The sequence below is a fragment of the Sorghum bicolor genome, chromosome 10 (genome assembly GCF_000003195.3).
Source record: "Sorghum bicolor cultivar BTx623 chromosome 10, Sorghum_bicolor_NCBIv3, whole genome shotgun sequence".
Taxonomy (NCBI): domain Eukaryota; kingdom Viridiplantae; phylum Streptophyta; class Magnoliopsida; order Poales; family Poaceae; genus Sorghum; species Sorghum bicolor.
In genome coordinates, this window is record NC_012879.2 from 54,788,081 (window position 1) to 54,809,496 (window position 21,416).

At 42.1% G+C, this 21,416-nt stretch overlaps 1 protein-coding gene across 2 annotated transcripts; it reads right to left on the reverse strand.

Moving 5' to 3' along the window:
• LOC110430784 (phosphoenolpyruvate phosphatase) lies at window positions 15,416-21,392 on the reverse strand. Of its 2 annotated transcripts, none has more exons than XM_021448734.1 (10): window positions 21,192-21,392; window positions 19,763-19,959; window positions 19,479-19,676; window positions 19,036-19,147; window positions 18,202-18,425; window positions 17,922-18,060; window positions 16,770-16,990; window positions 16,490-16,611; window positions 16,094-16,255; window positions 15,416-15,869 (listed from the first exon to the last, which is right to left on the reverse strand). In XM_021448734.1, exons 2-10 carry the CDS (start codon window positions 19,931-19,933, stop codon window positions 15,788-15,790), a joined length of 1,431 nt encoding a protein of 476 aa, XP_021304409.1. In that variant the 5' UTR covers window positions 19,934-19,959; window positions 21,192-21,392; the 3' UTR covers window positions 15,416-15,787. The 2 variants fall into 2 exon arrangements, with proteins under 2 accessions (XP_021304409.1, XP_021304410.1); XM_021448735.1 differs by having other exon boundaries at window positions 19,763-19,962; window positions 21,192-21,379.

A 21,416-nucleotide genomic window follows, 5' to 3' on the forward strand; every position in this document is an offset into this window, starting at 1 on the left:
AACGGGGACGTAGGAACTCCTTTGTGGGGATTGCCGAACCTCGGGAAAAATATCTTGTCTTGCTGTGGAGGTAGCATCGACTACCCTTGTTCTTGTGTTCTTCGTGTTCTTCCTCTCTACTCCCTTTCACAGGTGAACAAGGGCCGATCTACGTTTTGGAGAAGAACCGAGCCAAGGGAACCTCAGCATCACCCTCTACTACATCTAGGAGAGTGGGGTAACTCTCAGATCTGAAATCAAAACTCAATATACTCTGATTTCGTAGCTCTCTTAGGGCGTCGGTAGTACCAGCAGTTACGTCGGTAGTACTGGCTGTCTTACACCAGTAGTACCGGCCCAAACTGTCGGTAGTACCGACAGGCATTTAACTTCCGCAACTTGAGTTTTTAAGTTTCAGGTTTTTAAGATACGCCTATTCACCCCCCCTCTAGGCCAATCAGATCCTTTCAATTGGTATCAGAGCAAGGTTCCTCGTACAAACGCTTCACCGCGTGAGGAGCAACATTGGCCAAGATAGATCCAATAGCACAAAAGCAAATTGTTGATCAAATCACAGCACAGATCACTGCATCCTTGCAGCTGCAGCAACAAGAGCAAATGCAGAAGATGCAAGCAGAGCTTGACAAGATGAGAGAGCTCCTAGGCAAAAAGAATCATGAATCGGGTAGAAAAGATGAAAATGAAGATAGCAGCAAACCATCAAAGAACTACAACAAAGCTAGCTTTGACTATGATGGTTCAAGCAAGAATCCAACCTTGCCGATGATCAATCCTGGAAAACCACCTCCATTTGATGGTGTAAGGTACACCGATTGGGCTCATAGGATGAAGCTACATCTCATAGCCGCAAGATGTTGGGAAGTGGTGGACATTGGAGTAAATCCGCCGCAAGATCCAAATGAGTGGACACTTGAAGATGAGAGAGACTTTCACCTAAATGCAATGGCAGCAACCTTGATCTTGCAATGCCTCACTCCGGAGGACAACAACAAAGTAAATGGTATGGTGAATGCAAAGCAAATCTGGGACACTTTGAAGGTGTCATTTGAAGGAGATAAAAGTGTAAGAGTTGGAAACATTGAACTCTTACAAAGTAAGATTGAGAATTTTTGCATGATTGAGGGAGAAACAACAAAGGCCATGTTTGATAGATTCATGTCCTTGATCAACCAAATTAGAGCACTTGGAGCAACAACATGGGATGACAACTCTGTAGCAAGAAAGATATGTAGGGTGTATAGACAAAAGAACAATATGCTTGCCTCCGTCATTATGGAGAAAGACAATTACCACACGATCACACCTCAAGAGATGCTTGCAAAGTTGATGCATCATGAAGTCTTGGATGATGAAGCTAAGGAAGCAATGAATCAAAGAAACAACATTGCACTCACAGCATCACATGGAAGTGATTCAAGTCATTGTAACAAAGGGTGTTGTGAGCATAAGCATAATGATGATGATGATCTTGATAAAGAGCAAGGTATGCTAGTGGAAAACTACAAGAATTACTTGAGAATGAAGAAAGATAATATGAGGAGATATGGAGGAAACAAGTCATACAAGAAGAGGTTTTGCTATGAGTGTGGTGACACCGGCCATCTTGCAGCTGAGTGTCCTAACAAAGAGGAGAAGTCAAGATACACCAAGCAAGGTGATAAGAAGTATAAGGACAAGAAGAGAGGTGAAGCACATCTAGGCCAAGAATGGCAATCCGACAGTGATAGTGATGATGACAATAACAATAAGAAGAAGAGTATGGCTACTCTCGCCATACAAGAGGCATCTTCCTCAGCAAACATCTTCACCAACAATGCTTCATCGACCTCTCTCTTTACTCGCACTTCTTCATCACCTAGACTCTTCGCCAACCTCTCCGACGACGACCATGACACTCCTACATGCCTTATGGTAAGAGGATATAAGGTACAATTTGACTCTCCTATTCACACCACTAGTGAATATGATAGTGATGACGAAGATGATGAAAACTATGCATCAAATCTCATTAAGAAATATGGTAAAGCTGCTGCAACTAAAATCCTAAAGCTCATATATGCTAAAGATAAGCTTGAGTCATGCATTGAGTCGCAAGGGGAATTGCTCCTAGAGGAAAGGGAGAAGAACCAAGGACTTGAAGCATGTCTCTCCAAGGAAAAGGAGAGGGCTGATAAGTTGAGTGTAGAATTGTCTTTAGCCAAAAATGCTAATGAGCATTTGTCTAAGGGACATTCTTCACTTAATGACTCTTTGGCTAGCCTAAAGAATGATCATAGTTTGGCTCAAGAGAGCCTTACAAGCTTGACAACTAAATATCATGAGCTTGAACTAAACTATGACAAGCTTTGGACTAGCACCTCTACCATTTCCAAGGATTCCAAAGCTTCAACAAGTAAAAGCTGTGAAAGATGCTTAAATGTTGATATAAATGCTTGTGTTACTAACCTTGTTGAGCTAGCAAAGAAGGACAAGGAGATCCAAAGATTAAACACAATTGTCAAGATTGGTTGCAAGTGCAAGGACAAGCAACCGGCAAATGGGTTCAAGGCATCAAGACACCCCATAATCAAGGATGGCCTCGGTTACAATAGGTATAATGGTAAGGCCAATGGAAGAAACATGATAAATGGGGTGGCTTGTGTGAAGTTCAACAAGAGTGTGCCTCTTGTTGACCTTATTGACAAGGTGAACAATATTGCTACTCCTATAATTCCACTTACAAACAACAAGAACATCAAGAAGAAGCAAGTGCAGGTGCCCAAGCAACAAGTGCCTATTTCACGCAATCACATTTGTGATTACATGTGTTGTTGGGACAAGGATGGCAAGATTGTTGTGAAGTATGTGGGTGTCCTTAAGAAGAGACAAATCTTAAGGAGTGTTTGGGTGCCCAAGTCTTATATTTCTAACCCCCTAGGTCCCATCTCGGGACCTAAAACAATAGCTTAATCTCGTGTTGTAGGAATACTCCTCCGGTGGACCAAAATGGGTGCTTGATAATGGATGCACCAATCATATGACCGGAGAGAAGAAATTGTTCACCTCCTTTCAACCAAATCAAGTTGCATGTGAAAGGATTGTCTTTGGTGATAATAGTAAAGGAGATATCCTTGGTTTGGGTAAAATTGCTTTCTTAAATGATAATTCAATTTCAAGTGTATTACTTGTGAATTCGTTGGGATACAATTTGTTGTCTATCTCACAACTTTGTGAGAAGGGTTACAATTGTCTCTTTACGGATAAGGGTGTAGAAGTCTCTAGAAGGTCGGATGCCTCTATTGCTTTTACGGGTCAACTTAAGGGCAAGCTCTATCTAGTTGATTTCTCATCTAGTAGAGTGGGGTCCAAGACTTGTTTAGTGGCAAAATCTAGCATGGGCTGGTTATGGCATCGCTGTCTAGCTCATGTTGGGATGAGGAACTTGGCCGATCTTCAAAGAGGTGGATACATCCTAGGACTAACAAATGTTTCTTTTGAGAAAGATAGAATTTGCAGTGCATGTCAAGCGGGAAAGCAAGTTAGAGACAAGCATCCCACTAAGAACATCATGACTACATCAAAGACCACTTGAGTTACTTCACATGGACTTATTCGGACCCAATGCTCATATAAGTATTGGAGGTAACAAATATGGTTTTGTAATTGTTGATGATTTTTCTCGCTTCACTTGGGTGTTTCTTTTGAGAGATAAAGGTGAAACCCAAGGGATCTTCAAGAAGGTTTCAAGAAGAGCTCAAAATAAGTTTGAAGTGAAGATCAAGAAAGTGAGAAGTGATAACGGGATAGAGTTTAGAAACACCAACATTGAAGCTTTCCTTGATGAAGAAGGCATCAAACATGAGTTCTCGGTTCCATACACTCCACAACAAAATGGTGTTGTGGAGAGGAAGAACCGGACGCTCATTGAAGCCATAATAGCAATGTTGGATGAATACAAGATTTCACAAAAAGACTATTGGGCGAAAGCCATCAACACGTCATGTCATGCTATCAACCACTTGTAACTCCACAAGTTGAGGAAGAAAACCACCTACGAGCTTCTAACCGGTACAAAGCCTAAGGTGGACTACTTTAGAGTTTTTGGATGCAAGTGTTTCATACTCAATAAGAAATCCAAAAGCTCTAAGTTTTCACCAAAGGTTGATGGAGGTTTCTTAATTGGTTATGGTACTAATGAACATGGCTACCGTGTCTTCAATGAGACCACCGGTCAAATTGAAATAGCGGTAGACGTGACTTTTGATGAAAGCGACGGCTCTCAAAAGGAGCAAGTCAATGCTGAAATTTTAGGTGAAGAAGAACCATCTCATCAAGTGATCAAAAAGCTTGCTACCGGTGAAGTGAAACCCGTTGAAGAATAAAAAGATGATGCACATATGCAAATTCCTCATGATCCAAACTTGCATCATGGGTCAACCAATGCCCATGATGATACTTCCACTTCAAGAAGGGGTCATGACTCAAGGGAACAAGCTAGTCAAGATCCACCACAAGCTCAAGACCCAACCAAGGTGGTGATCGAGACAGTCAAGATCTTGATTCTCCAATCAACCAAGACTATGAAGTTGAAGATGATGGTCTAATTCAAACAAGAACAGCAGTGCCTCACCCAAGAGTTCATCACTCCATCCAATGGGATCATCTCGTTGACAGCATTTTGGGAGACACACAACGAGGGGTAACAACACACTCTCATTTAGTTGGTTTTTGTGAATATTACTCTTTTGTCTCCTCGATGTTGCCAAACAGGGTGAAGAATGCTTTGAAGGACCCAGATGGGGTGATTGCCATGCAAGAGGAGCTAAACAACTTCACTAAGAATAAAGTCTAGTCCTTGGTGGAAAGACCCAAGCAAAATGTGTTAGGTACCAAATGGGTCTTCCGTAACAAAGAAGATGAGTATGGCATGGTCACAAGGAACAAGGCATGGTTGGTAGCCAAAGGTTTCACTCAAATCAAAGGTTTATATTTTGGGGAGACCTATGCACCTGCAGCTAGGCTTAAATCTATTCGCATATTACTTGCCTTTGCTGCTCTTCATGATTTCAAGTTGTTTCAAATGGACGTGAAAAGTGCATTCCTCAATGGCCCCCTCTCCGAAACCGTGTATGTGGAGCAACCGCCGGGTTTTGAAGATCCACATCATCCCGATCATGTCTACAAGCTTTACAAGGCACTTTATGGGCTCAAACAAGCCCCTAGAGCTTGGTATGGTTGTATCAAAGATTTCCTACTCAAACAAGGGTTGAGATTGGAAAGGCCGATCTCACTTTATTTACTCGCAAAGTCAATAATGATATTTTTATATGCCAAATATATGTCGATGATATTATATTTGGTAGTACTAATGCGGACTTTAGTGAGCAATTTAGTAGGATCATGACCAAGAGGTTCGAGATGTCCATGATGGGGGAGTTGACATACATTCTTGGATTCCAAATCAAGCAACTCAAAGACGGCATGTTCATAAGTCAAACCAAGTACACCACCGACATGCTAAAGAAGTTTGACATCGACAAGGCCAAACCCATAAAGACACCAATGCCAACAACCGGACATCTTAACCTTGATGGAGACGACAAGGCCATTGATCAAAAGGTATATCATTCCATGATTGAATCTTTGCTTTACCTTTGTGCATCTAGGGCTGATATTATGCTTAGTGTGTGCATGTGTGTATTCGAATAGGCAAAAACTCTTGTGAAAAATTGTGTGAATTTTTCAAAAACTATTTTTCACAGCTCAAAATGTGTCCATAGTTATGTAATGGCTTCATGAAAACTGGACAAATTTGAGTTGGTTTGAGTATACTATGTGGTTCACCTCCTTTAGAATTTCTGCTCACTGGTTTTTGACCTCCTGCAACTTATGACATTCAAGCATAACTGGAACACAGAGGTTATTTGTCAGTTTTGGGCCACAGTTTACATTGATGTAGAGCACAAGATACTTCACTAGATGACTGAGGACCTTCACTGTCAGTATGATTACCGCCAGTTCTCCCACCTTTTTGGGTTTGATCACCATGTCTGTGATGCTCCTAGCTTATATGGTCATTGTCCAAATGGTGTGGGCAGGGCTGATTTCATTGAAGCAGCCTGATGATGATCCGACTAAGGCAAATGGTAAGACAGAAGGTCTAAAGCCCTATTTCTATGTGCTCAACAATTTGCTCCGTGCTACTATTGACCCAAAGGTTGGTGTTGCTACTTCAGTTCAGAATCATGATGCAACCATCCTTGTTTGCTTTGGGCTTAAGAAGAGGTTCAGTGTGACAGATCTCCTGTGGCATCACATTGAGGAGGGTTCCTAGACCTCCAACCAGTCCTTCCCCTATGCTCTGTATCTCATGTATATCATTGAGCAAGTCATTGGCTTTGCATTCTAGCAAGACAGTAAGCACCTAGACTGGAATGTCAGATGTATTTAGGCTAAGTCCAAGCAAAGGGAAAGGGCTAGCAACAGATGCTAGTGGCAACAATGCAGCACAGGATGATGAGGTGTAGTGTGACACTGAGTTTGAGCAGCAGCAGGGTTTTCAGTGAACCAGTGCCTTTGATGATGATGATGATATTGTTGAGTAGTTCACCTACTGCCTTTGCCCCTTGGAGCTTCATGAAGCCTACCCTTTTTGGCATTTGATGCCAAAGGGGGAGTGTTAGGCTTATCTCATATGGTATTAGGCTTGGTATCAGGATTATCTCGTATGGTGAACCATGTGGTAAACTTAAACTTTGTGTGTGATGGTTGATTGTAAGCTAAACACCTTTGCTTCATTATTATATCAAGCTTGTGTTAGCTGTTTTGGGATTGTGTTGATGCAATGTTGTTTATGAATGGTTATGATAAGCTTTAAGTCCTTCTATTTCTTGCATAACCATTCAAGTTCTTTCTTTTTATTCTTTGTGATATATCTTGTCATATGCATCACACTTTATTATCTCACACACACTTAGGCACCCCACGGATTGCAAAATTTAGGGGGAGCTTGTTCTTAATGTATGCCATCTTGATTCTAATCAAGATCTGAAATTCTGAATTCAATGCATACATTAAGGGGGAGCTCAACTTGAATTTTGGAATTCAAAAGCTTCAATTCTTTCAATCTTTATAAGCCTAAGTTGGTTGTCATCAATTACCAAAAAGGGGGAGTTTGTAAGTGCATTCGCCCCCGATGTGGGTTTTGATAATTAATGACAACCAAATTCGGGACTAACATGTTTATCGAGCATAATCTACAGGTGTTAGTCCATTGATGGAATTGAACGAAAACATTCGGTGAATTATAGCAGCCCTAAATTTCTAATGGATGAACGGTGTTTCGACTCAAGTGGCTACAAAGTTTTTATTCTTTGTTTGAGTTATAGGAAATGCCGCACTATCAAGAGGGATGCAAATCAAGTTGGTAAGATGAGGATAAGGGTGCTCAGGTCAATTTACTTCTTGCGCTTGAGAGACACACTTGCACGCACGAAGCACTAGGAAATTTCTTCTCTGCTAGGGTGTCCCGGTAGTACCAACCCTCAGGGCCGGTGGTACCGGCAGTGCTAGCCTTACTCCTGAGTTTTGCGAGAAAATGAACTACCGGTAGTACCGGACTCGGGCCGGTGGTACCGGCCAGCACCAGTAGTACCGGTGTGAAACGCCGGTAGTACCGGCAGGCCAAATCTGCGCTGACTTTGGTTGCGGAGATTTGAACTGCCGGTGGTACCGGCCTTCCACCGGTGGTACCGGCAATGGTCGGTAGTACCGACAAAAGCCCAGTGGTACCGGTAGGCTTATTTCTCGCAAATCATAGAGACTTCTTACCGTTAGATCTGAGGTAGCCGGTGGTACCGGTGGTTGCCCCGGTAGTACCGGGAGTTGTTCAGGACCTTTGTATAAATAGCTCTTCCCTCATTTCTAACCGTTAGCTCTCCCATTCCTTCAACTCTAGATCTGAGAAATCAGTCTCCAAGCTTTGTCTCACCCACTCTCTCTCCCTCTTTGCTCCTAGACTTCACTCCTTGAAAGATTCGAGCTAGAGAAGTGAGATTAGAGAGTTGGGAGCTTCGATTTGTGACTTGAGCACTTGGATTCTTCGTCTTGCCGGTTTGGTTTGCATTTGTTACTCTTGGGTTCTTGGAACCCTAGCCGGCTAGGCGTTCTTCGTGGTTGCCCGTGTTGATTCATTTGTGAGGGCACCCCGAAGTGTTTGTATAACCCTTTGATTCTTAGTGGAAATCTTGAGCTAACCTGTGTGGTTGCTTGAGGGAGGAGACCTAAGTGGTCGGACCTTCGTGGTCACCTCAACAACGGGGACGTAGGAACTCCTTTGTGGGGATTGCCGAACCTCGGGAAAAATATCTTGTCTTGCTGTGGAGGTAGCATCGACTACCCTTGTTCTTGTGTTCTTCGTGTTCTTCCTCTCTACTCCCTTTCACAGGTGAACAAGGGCCGATCTACGTTTTGGAGAAGAACCGAGCCAAGGGAACCTCAGCATCACCCTCTACTACATCTAGGAGAGTGGGGTAACTCTCAGATCTGAAATCAAAACTCAATATACTCTAATTTCGTAGCTCTCTTAGGGCGTCTGTAGTACCAGCAGTTACGTCGGTAGTACTGGCTGTCTTACACCAGTAGTACCGGCCCAAACTGTCGGTAGTACCGACAGGCATTTAACTTCCGCAACTTGAGTTTTTAAGTTTCAAGTTTTTAAGATACGCCTATTCACCCCCCCTAGGCCAATTAGATCCTTTCAAGTCCTTTATAAACTCATTATGTTTTATTTATCACTTATTGTTTGTATGTATATTTTTAGATTCTACTACCATATTACTGAGATGGACTATATACTTTATTCATAATGAACATGCACAAAAAACTGTGCACGTTATAGATCCACTTCAAAATGAAGTATGTTTGAAGGGTTATGATCAGAGCATGTCATATATATCTACATTTCACACTGTTGCTCAAAGATTCCATCTCGCCATGAAACTAACAAATTCTAAGTGGAACGACAATATTTATGACTGGAAGCGAGCATTTCCTACATGTGTTACAAAAGTTTCAAAAAATAAAGACTGCTAATCTCTTACAATATGTTTCATCTTTATTACCAGACATTTAATTTATATATAATAAAAAAACTAATACTCTTCTCCAGGAGATTGGGAGGCTTCCTTGTGTATAATTTTATGAAGTCATGGGATGATGTAAGATTGCCACCGATCAACAATGTAAGTATATATATACTTCAACTATAGTTCGTACATTGTATGTGTGGGGGTATAAACCCCTATACCCTCATGGGCCTATATGGGCCGCACCATCAGAGGTGGCTCGGCCCACAGGATGAAGACGTGCGGCGCACGACTGGTCGGCGTGCACCGCAAGGCTACAAGATATTGTACCAAATAGGATACTTTGCTTGTAACTCTGTCCCTTCAGGATATATAAGGAGGGGCAGAGGTCCCCTAGAGGACAAGTCATACAGATCATATTCTCTCAACACAAATCAATACAACCAGACGCAGGACGTAGGTATTACGCCAACTCGGCGGCCGAACCTGGATAAAAAGCTTGTCCGTGTCTTGCGTCACCATCGAGTTCGTAGTTTGCGCACCGTCTACCGATAAACTACTACCGTGGGTATACCCCAAGGTAGACTGCCGACCAGCTTTCGTCGACAGTGGCGCGCCAGGTAGGGGGTGTGCGTACAGCTCTCCCGACGAACAAGATGGTCATCATCCCAACTTCGTGGCCATGGCGGGCGACTTCATGTTCACCGTCAGCTTCAACAGCTTCACCGCCACGACCACGGAGGAGCTGTAGATCCGATCTGCGCCAACCACTTCTTCATCGACGTCGGCGGCGGCTTCAACCACGCTGGCTACGACTCCGACTACTCCAGCAACGTCTCCGACCACGCCGACGATGCGTCACCTGCTTCCCTACTACAAAGAGAGGCAGATCGACGACATCGACCTGCTCGGGCTAACGACCAAGTTGTTTGGCCTACTTGCTCTGACCACCAGTCGCAATAATAATCGCCGCGAAGAACGGCGCTACGACAACCGCGACCACCGTCATGACAGCAAGTCAAAAAGCTCGAGGGCCAGACAATTCTGTCACCACCGACTAGACTTTCGTCCAAAGATAAGTACACTTCTAATATTTTATTTATTTTTGGCATAATATTTTTTATTATCCTTCAAAAATAACTTTTTGGTTAGCCGACTAGTTTTTTCTCCTACACGAGTTTTCTAGAGCCGGTACTGTCTCCGACTCCTCCCTACACGTGCATGAGATCCGCCCTCTGCGTTCCGGGTGGTCGGCAGTAGCTCTCTGGCGAGGCTGGCAATCCCACGCATGTCTAGGTTCCGCACCTCATGCTGATTGTTGGCTAGACCAGAGCTGGTACAAGCTCTAGGATGAATTAACTACTCGTGCTAATTTTATAACAAAAAATCTAAAACTTATCGCAGTACTGATTTTTTATCTAGAGTTTATTTATACATCATGTACTACCTATTCTCTATATTTATTTTTCAGGAGTTTAGTCCAGTCGACAAGCTACGCTCGGGGACTCGTCGACTATTCCTTACGCTGTGCCCGGGGACCGCTCCGACCACCGAGCACGTTTACGTTCCCAACCACGCTCGGGGACTTGTCGACTACTCTCTACACTGTGCTTGAAGACTGTGCCGACCACCGAGCACGTTTACGTTCCCAACCACGCTCGGGGACTTGTCTACCAGTCTCTACGCCGTGCTTGAAGACTGTGCCGACCACCGAGCACGTTTACGTTCCCAACCACGCTCGGGGACTTGTCTACCAGTCTCTACGCCGTGCTCGGAGACTGTGCCGACCACCGAGCACGTTTACGTTCCCAACTACGCTCGGGGACTGGCCGATCAGTCTCTATGTCGTGCTCGGGGACTGTGCTGACTACCGATCGTGCTCGGAGACTCATCAATCACTCCCTGCGCTGTGCTCGGGGCTTGCTTTGATCACTCTCCAACCACAGCTTGAGGACTGTTCTTCTCAGTTACATATGAATTGGACTCATATACAACTGAAGGGTAATTTTATTTTTTAGACCTTGCTACAAGGCTCATACTTCGCCTTCCAGCAAGCTCGAGGACTACATCGGTACGATGCATCTGGCGATGCATCTCAGTTTCATAATTTATATGAAGACTTTTTTGACCCTGGCACCACGTGCCTACGTCACCTACTACCAGGCTCGGGGACTAAGTGGGCACACTTCACCTTGCGGTGAATATGCTTGCTTTTTTGAGATCTATACTTTTCAAAAAAGTAAAGTTGACACACTTCACCAGGAAAGAAATCTTTTTAAATTTAGAGCACCATGCATTCTTCGAACAACCTGTTTCTTCGATGTCAATGTTGATCAACTGTCTTTTGAGTTGGTCAAAATACTGTTGCAACTGTTTGGGCGACTTTCTTACTTATTTGAAGACGTCAAGCCTCACTGATCGAAGAAGCTCAAGACGGCGTGTTACATCACAATACATGGTGCTCGGGGACTAGCTGTGGGGGTATAAACCCCTATACCCTCATGGGCCTATATGGGCCGCACCATCAGAGGTGGCTCGGCCCACAGGATGAAGACGTGCGGCGCACGACTGGTCGGCGTGCACCGCAAGGCTACAAGATATTGTACCAAATAGGATACTTTGCTTGTAACTCTGTCCCTTCAGGATATATAAGGAGGGGCAGAGGTCCCCTAGAGGACAAGTCATACAGATCATATTCTCTCAACACAAATCAATACAACCAGACGCAGGACGTAGGTATTACGCCAACTCGGCGGCCGAACCTGGATAAAAAGCTTGTCCGTGTCTTGCGTCACCATCGAGTTCGTAGTTTGCGCACCGTCTACCGATAAACTACTACCGTGGGTATACCCTAAGGTAGACTGCCGACCAGCTTTCGTCGACAGTATGATTGGCACAGATCGCTTACTATTTGCCATGCATAAGCCTGGGCATTCGGGTTACCCGATTTTTTCGGGTCGGGTAATTCGGGTAATTCAAAATTCGGGTAATGAAAATTGTTACCCGATATTAGTTTCGAAAAAACACTACCCGCAATTTCGGGTACCCGCTAATTCGGGTTCGGGTATTCCCGATTTACCCGAATTTTCAAAAAACAACACACTATACAAAATTTTAATAGCAATTTATATATAATTTCAGCAGCAATTTGTATAGAATTTCAATAGCATTTTGTAGAGAATAATATGTTACTATCACTTGTTCAAACAAAGAGAATTATGTTCTAATAAATTGATAAGTTCTAATATTTAACTATCAACACATGATAAATACAAAGATATAGACAAATATTCGGATAATTCGGGTAGTTCGGGTACCGGGGGATATTACCCGAATTACCCAAACTAATTTCGGGTAATCAAAATCGCTATCCGAATTTAGGATCGGGTACCTCGGGTTCGGGTAATTCGGGTTCGGATCCGGGTAATTCGGGTACGGGTAATGGGTATCGGGTAATTTGCCCAGGCCTAGCCATGCACAGCTATCAACTACACTGAGGGATGCAATTCTTGGCAGACATTTTGAAGAGCCGTTTAAATGAATGTTTTGACAACTTCCCTAAAGATCTCCAAGTCATGATTAAGGACTTAGACAAAATGTAACTTAGATGGTTAAGGACTTATGCAAAAGTGTTTTCAGATTGTATGCTCAAATATAATTATGTAAAAGTTAAATTATGGAAACAAAAATATTGGTTGTTTTCATGTATATCCCTGAGATAAAACCGTAGCGTTAGCACGGGCATTATACTAGTCACACAGAGTTTGAGAGACTCGAGACAAAAGCAAGGATGTGTTTGGTTGGATGCGTTCACTTTATTCTAACCCCATGGGCCCATATAAAACTGAGAAAGAAGCCTAATTGGTTACCTGCTGAGTGGATGTAGCCTACATAAATAGATACTACAAAATTATAGACTCAATCATTCATACATTTAAACTATATTCACTAGCTATCTTGGTTGGATGAATGCAGTGTTATCTTGTACTGGCCCACATGTCACCCTCTAGCGAAGAGTTTCTGTATCCACCCATATGAGCAACCAAATATCTTCACAGGATTATTACATACATCCGGAGATTTCTTTTTTTTGTGAAAAAGGTATTCGGAGAAGATTACTGCATCCATCTATGATCTATACAACCAACCAAATATTATTCTATCCATGCAACCAACTAAATATTATTCTTTTGAGACCACTATATTTGCTGAGATAGTGTACCATTCAACATCGAAAGCAACCAAACACGTCTACGACTACGAGCCCATCCACGCACCATACCGGTCTCCGTGCCCTCTCGTCGCCATGGACCCATTGCCGTTATTATTATTTATAGATAAATAGATAAATAAATAAATAAATAGATAGTTGATAGATATTGCCCCCACTTGCCATTCTCCGATGCTCACACGGTCACAACACAAGCCGAGCCCGCTGACGCGGCGGCGGCGGGGTCTCCATCCGGCTGGCCCGCGACGGCGGCCACACGGCGTCCCGCCCTTAGCGTGCGCCAAGCGGCGGCGCTGTCAGTCAGTCCGCCTCGCGGGTGACGCGATTCTCTGCGCGCGAGGTCACCCCCGGTTTCCTCTTGCATCAGGTGAACCATCGGATCCGAGTCACCGTGATCGAAGCTCTCGCCGACGGGCGACTCCGCCTATAGCTCTGACCTGACGCAACGACCATGTGGCGGATCCGGTGTGCTCTGGCACCTGTGGGGTTAAATTAATGCGTGAGCTTATCCTCAAGGAGTATTAGCGGGGTTGTTGATTGCGAAACCACGGTTTGGTGTGGATGATAATCTAGTACGGCTCTGATTTGGTTGGCGTAGTTTGGTTTATGTCCGTGGGCTGTGGCACTTGGATTCTCTCTGGAATCTGGACTGGAGCCGCTGAACTTTGGCCTTGTTTACTTCCAAAAAATTTTGCAAAATATGAATAGTAACGTTTTCGTTTGTATTTGATAAATATTGTCCAATTATAGACTAACTAGGCTCAAAAGATTCGTCTCGTCAATTACGACCAAACTGTGCAATTAGTTTTTATTTTTATCTATATTTAATACTGACGGGGAATCTGAAAAATTTTGCAAAATTTTTGGGAAGTAAACAAGGCCTTTGAGGGCGTCTCCAACTGCATAGCCAGATGAATTTTATATATTGCTTCTGTATAGAATCTAGAAGTTGTTTTGGACAAGGTTTGGTTTAAACATTGGAAATATAATTTATCAATAATTTTTAAATTATTAAGTTTGTAAATATAAAAATTATATGAATAGATTTGTCTTGAAAAATACTTTCATATATATATATATATACTATTTTTATCTAAATATTCTTTTAAAATAAGAGGTTAAAGTAGTGTTTGCAGATCGTGTCGCTGTCCTAAATGACTTCTAAATCATATACGGAGGAAGTCCTATATTTAGGATAGAGAAGGCTAGAAGTGAATTCGCTAGCATCAAACAAACCGTCATATTCGCACACTTCCTCATAAAGCTTCCCCATAAAATCTGTCTGCCTCTCTCCTCTTTATATGTTTTACATGTCTGTGCTTTTATTTTTTTATTCTATCTTATGTACATGTTGCTAGCTATTTGTTGCAGCCCATTGCGGACGCCATTACGGTTGGGTTTTACGGTTCTTTCTAACCCACTTGTCGATTTGATTTTTTCTACATGTACTCTGGAGTAGTTTTCCTTTTTAAAAGGAGCAAAGTACTAATATTTTGGACGAGTTACTTGTGGGACAAGAAGGAATTAAATAAGGTCAAGTTGTGTCAAGTGTGGGGGTTTGCCCTTTATGTTATTTATTTGTTTATATTTTGAAAAAAAGGTCAAAAGCTTGAATGTTTCGAGAGGGAATTACTCCAAAGGCAAGCGGGGTTAGTTTGAGACGGCGATAGCCAGCGGTTTGAAAATGACTTGGACTCGGTTTTTGAATCACCAGTATGAAGCGAAGGTCTTTTACGTTGCCATTCACTTTAACACAGCTTCGTATTCACTGAAAAATCTGTATTATAAAGCAAAGCAAGAATAAGAAGATTGTGACTGTGACGTGGACAATTCAACGAAATGGTAGAGAAGAGAACTCTTCAGGTGACACGCGAAAGATTTTAGCAATTATATTAAGATGTTAACTAGTACGTGCAAAGAAAGGTACAGGTCAAATGTAGGATCCATGCAAATCGTCATCACGCTACCGATTCCGGGATAGGCTGGCTTCATGGGATTGGGCCAGGTCTCAGTTTAAAGAATGGTCTAGCCGACCTACTGCACACTTGTCCGTTTCTCAATGGGAGAATTCATATCACCAGCATGTGTCCACATTAGCTCATAACTCGGCAATGAGATGGAATGAAAGGGATTATTAATCCGCAAATAACAAATTTCCACTGGCCACAATGCAGACAGGCGAAAATGGTTCCCGGATAACGGTGGAAGAAACTGATGTGTATTTACTGTATACGTATAAAATGTTACATCTGTACGGATACAGCCGTATTATTTGCACTATTTTCATACGAGTACAGCATTCAGAATTTCAGATCCACAGAGGTCCCCATGGCTCCTTTGGCATGAAATCAGGTAGCTGGACTTGCCATTGCCAGTCTGATGACTGGTTCTGCTGCTTCCAAGAGAAGCAGGGGCACTTAGCAACGGTGCTGTTATGCTGCGTTTTTTCCACAAAGTTCAAGCTGCGTGACATTCTGCGAGACTGGCTTTCTTAGAATAGGGAAATCAGATCTTCAAGGTTCTCGAGATGGAAATGGTTCTTCTTCAGCCTTCTGCGGCGCGTGCTGCTTGTCCTGTGCACCAAACAGTTGCCATTTCAGTCAGACAGATAGATGGCAACAACAGTTAAGAGCTAAGGAAACACAATTGCAAATTGTGAAAGGTTATAGTCAAACTGGCAGGAAGTAAGCTCATAACAGAAGCAACAGACGTGCATTACATTTGAAAACAATACTTTTTGAAACGAAGTGAAAAGAACACTTGCGCTAGATAAAAAAACCGTAAGTAGGACACTCACCAATACTGGTTATGAAACACCACGGTGTCTGCTGGAACAGGATTCCCATCATGATTTCTGTTCCACTGATAGACAGCATGAGTCCTGTTTTTCAGTTGTAAAAGTGAATGACCATAACTGGCCTCCCTGAACGCTGAGTAGTCTGGCTGGGGGTCATAAAACCTGCAAAATGGTGGGTTAACCTAACAGGCAAGGCTTGTAAGACTTTGAGAAAAAAAATGAAAGCAATAATGTGAAGGAAAAACTATCTATCTCTGATGCTAAGGTAAGACGAGACTTGAAAGTTGAAACCATAATCTCAACCGCAATTTTCTGTCTAGTAGGCCAGATGAGTGTATGAGTTCAGTAAACATAATAGCACCAATAAAACGTTTGCCGGCTTTTAGTTCCTCTCACCTTGAAGCAAGTCCTTCCTGGTTGCCTCCATCACCAACTGTTATGTAAACGGGAGCAGATTTGTTTGGCACTGGATATCGATTTCCCGATGTTATGTTGTAGTTGACATTAGAAATGCGGTACTGCAAGTGTAGGGTATCAATGAGAGATCAACATTCAGATATCTGATTCAACTCTGAAGGAACAAATTCACAGTCCAGACTCCAGACTAACCTCAGAAATTCTACCATGTGAAAAAAAATTCAAATGGAAGGAAACTTTGCTGAAGGGAAGAACTTACTGATCTCTCATAAGCATGAACATGCCCTGCAAATACCAAGTCGACCTTGTACTTCACAAACCATTTCTCAAAAGCAGCCCTCATACTCTCGCCCTCCATATAATGTGCCTCATTGCTGTTGTACATGGGAGAATGCATGAGAACGATAAGCCAAGGTGTCTTTTCCCTGTCCACACGCTTGAATTCGTTCTTCAGCCACCACCATTGAGGAGTGTATTTTACTAATAACCATCAGAAGTTTAGAAGTTAGGTCACAAGCTTGAATGGGAATATGCCACAAAAGAAACTAACAAATCAGGGAGCAATCCAGCTACTAAATCAAGCATGTTTCTGAATATCTAGTAGTATATATGATGCCAATTTAAAGGGGTTACTGTGAGCATACTCATTAGGGAAGCATTATTTGGCTAGTGAGAAATGACTACATTTCAGTCAAATCTTGCCTTCTGTGCAGGCTTGCAAATCCAAATTCATTCATGAATTTGCAATGTTTTTGCATCGTGCGAAGGAGTCAATTTCCCCTTATAAGAGCATCTCCAAAAGATTAGGTAAAATTATATCTTAAACTACAAGATTTAGCCATTGTCTACAATAAAAAACTCACTCAAAGCATAGAGTTCCACAACAGTCTTTGTATAGGATAGCTAGTGAGGACAACATGCTATATATGACAAGCAAAAGTTTAGGGATAGCAAACTTGCTATTTTAGCAAACTAGATAGCACACCTGTTGGAGTTTAATTTTTGCTTTAAAAATGTAAAAATAGCCTAGATAACATGGATAGCATATCTATTGGAGTTGCTCTAAGTGACTGGGTAGATTCTTTTGTACAAACCTAGCTTCCTTTTCCTTGTTTGTTTGCTCAGTTGTTTAACTATTTTTTCTAATATATGGATTTATTCAGTAGGGGTTCGCCCCTCCTGTTTGTTTCAATTAGGGAAGCACCAACACCTATTTCCCACCCAATATTACAGGTTACAACTGTTCATCACTTAACTGCATTTAAACTTTCACTTTTCACCAAAACCAAAGGAACCTTAGATATATAAATAAAAGTAACAAGGTGTAAGACACAAATGACTTTAAACTTCTTGCAGCCAGAGAACTTCATATGTATAGCAAAACAAAAGAAAAGCTTGAAGAGAATGTTACCAAATGGAGAGTAGCTAGACAACACGATGATATGAGCAGATGCACGCCTGACAGCATACCACATAGGAGAACTGCTCTTTGATGCCAAATATGGAGTCATATACCTATGCAAATATGGCTTGAATGTAGAAGTTTCTCCCTGGAAATGTCGAATAAAAAAATAAAGAAGTTACTGACAGAAAAGACAAGCCTGTTTTCCCCCTTTTAGAAGCAGGTTTAGGTAGTCATGTTCAAATGGAAGGTGCTGCATTCTATTAGCAAAGTTGTGAACATAAATTACCAGATCAGGCCTGTACTCTATTTCATGGTTTCCAGTATTCCAAATCCATGGCTGGTATGCAGTACTGCGCTCAACAAATCGACCCCAAGAATCCCAACGAATGCCATCATTATGTTCATATCTATCAGCATACGACAAGTCCCCAACAAAAAGAACAGTTTGACCTCCAGTTTTCTCATAATGTTGAAGAGTTGAGAGAGAATTAAATGTTTGCCCCAGATCACCTGGAACAGCAGAGATAGAAAGAGTTGGGATCAATCTGCTCAAAGTGCTGAATCAGTAATGCTAAGGCAATATAATTTGCCTAATTTTTGTCCATGACGACTAATTGATTTTCTATTTTTCCAGAATGCCTTTTATGGAAGGTCAGAGTGCATATCAGGAGACAGGAGTTGTTTCAGAATATACCTGGTGAGATTGTAAACATAGCCATGAGCCAGGCTTCATCATTATATAGTGTAAGCTGATTAAAATGAACACATGTTTGCTGTACTCAACACCTATATTATCCATTTAGTGTAAGCTGATTAAAATGAACACATGTTTGCTTGTACTAACACCTATATTATCCATTTGGGGCTCTGCTCCCTCAGATATGCTGACACTCTCTCTTATCGTGGGGTGTGAGCACGGGGTGACGGGGGCAGAATGTCTGCATGGCGGGGTGCCATGATTATTTACATTTTCTATGGTCACTGGTTAGTATTGGAGAGGTACCCAAACGGTATTGTTTGCTCCAATTTCTAGCTAGCTAGGCAAAGTCAAAAGCAATCTCTGACCAATTGCAATATGCAGTGATTGAAAGTAATAATAATTAAATAAGAAAAGACAAACCTATGATGCCAAATGTGTATGATGCATCTGGATCAATTGCTGGAGGTGTTTCAAACCAGAATTCTCGAGCTGAATCTCCGCTACCAATCTTGTAATAATATTTAGTGTTATACTGCAAAGTGCAAACAATAAAGTTACAGCACATATTTGGAATTTTACATAGCATCATGTTAGAATAAAATAACCTTGTACAGTTGAAATTCGATAAATAAAAATTCTGTGGCCAATCCAACATGGGCATGCTAATTGAGAGGTAGCTGCGTAAATAGCATTCTAAAAAGTAGCTGCATTAAGAGAAGTTATCTCTATTAAAGAAGCACTGTGTTTGAGCTATGATATTTGGCAGGGTGAATAATGTGCAGGGCAAACATTTTGAATAAGAATATAAAATAAAGCCTGAATTGAAGTATAGGAAAAAAAACGAAACCTACTGGTAATATTACCTCAAGGCCATCAACAAGGCAATGGTGTATGTATCCAGATTTGTAATCGTAAAACGTATAATTTGTTGTTGTTCCTTCTGATTTCTGGTCATATTGTTTCTCCTTGCCATAAAACACTTCACTTGGCCCAGGTTCTTCCGGAGTAACCCAAGATACTATAACTGCCTTTCCATCATAGTCACCTTGGGTGATATGAACCTGGTACCAGCATGATGTAAGCACTAAACAGACTATACAATGATAGCACTAATAATGAGCTGCAATCTGGTGACAAAATTACTTACCTGCTGTGGAGCATTATATCCCTTTGGAATGGCAAACCATTCACTATCTAGAGGTATATCTGTAGATGGGAACTCTGTGCGCACGTAAGAGCTTGTTCGACCAGAGGCAACACCACTAACCAGGCATGAAAGAACATGTAGCGATAACACGAGCAAGCCCCAACCCCTCATTGGTTCAAGAGTTGACGTTACTCAGCCTGCTTAAGAGATTCATTGGATTGCAAATGAGCTAGTTTTCACTGATCACACAACAGAAATATTACACCAATGAACTAGCAACAAAAGACTTTTGGTCAGAAGAATAGCAACTGAAGTTATTAAATTGCGTAATAGCAGCAGAACATATAGATCTCATTATCCTAAGATCATCAGTGCGGTCTTAGATACAGTGTCAGCAGATGGCTAAAGAAAAATAAACCTTGATCATTATTGTGATATTGCCAAACCATGACACACTGCCCTTAAATGCAAATATGATCACTCATCTATTACATAGTAAAAGTAGCTGGCAAGTCTTTTTGCAGAAACGAAGGAAGGAGGAATCTTTTAGAAAATCTCACAAAAAAGGAGAACGTCGAATTTTCCAGCTATTAGTCTGGTGGACCCTACCCATGACTAATATAGATCATAACCGTTTGAGGCTACTAGGAACCTATTTCAATCCAACTGCAAAAGGATAGAAAGAATCTTGAATCATAGAAACAACCATCTTAAGTAAATCTACAGCCTGTAATCTAGCGTGAAAAAAAACAATGAATAAGAGAACACAAAACCATTTATTGGCCTTAGAGCTACCATTCAAGAAATAGTAAGAACAAACAACAAATAGAAGAAAGAATATACGGAGCAGCACAAGTGTACAGGTAAGGAAGGTAAGACGAAGACAAACAAGTCTTTCCAGCACCTGATAACATGCAACTTCAATTTTTGGTACAGTACCTCTTTTTACTTGTTTTTTCCTTTGTGAGGTAAAGGTGTGTAGAAACTAGGAACTATCCCAACAACTGAATTCCTTTCTGCTTTGGATTCCATACTCACCATCCATTTAACAAGAGTAGTAATTCTGAGTGATTTTTCTTAACACATCAGTAGGCTGAGGACATATAACCGTTGAAAAAGTGTTAATTTTGCTTATTATTTCTGCACGAACATTAGTTCGCACGAGTTTCGTTGTATCCCCGACTTAATTGGGCACCAAGAACTCAAGTAGTGTGGTGAAAGCCAACTAGCGTCGATCTTGAGCGTGAAGAAGCAAAGGAACCTAGCCAAAACATGGATAGATGGATTTGTACTAACAAGGCACCACGCAGCACGCCAATACACAACGCACCGAACCAACGTAGAGACAGAGACAGAGACAGAGAAAGATTTGGATCTGCTAGCGAACAAGACCAACTCTTCAGAGGAACGGAGGCCGTCCTAGGATTACCTGCCAACGAAAGAGGAGACCAATTGGCGCTCGGGTGGGATCTCCGCTCCACAAAGGAGGAGATGAGCAATGGCCTCAGCGCACCCTGGAGCGGCAGGTGCAGGAGCCTCCCGGCGGGCTCCGTGCTCGACGGCGCTGCCGCAGCGTTGGCAAATCACCCACCAATCAAGTCAGTCTGGCGAGCAAACTAAAAGCCGTGACGAAACGGCAAAGAGAGAGAAAAGA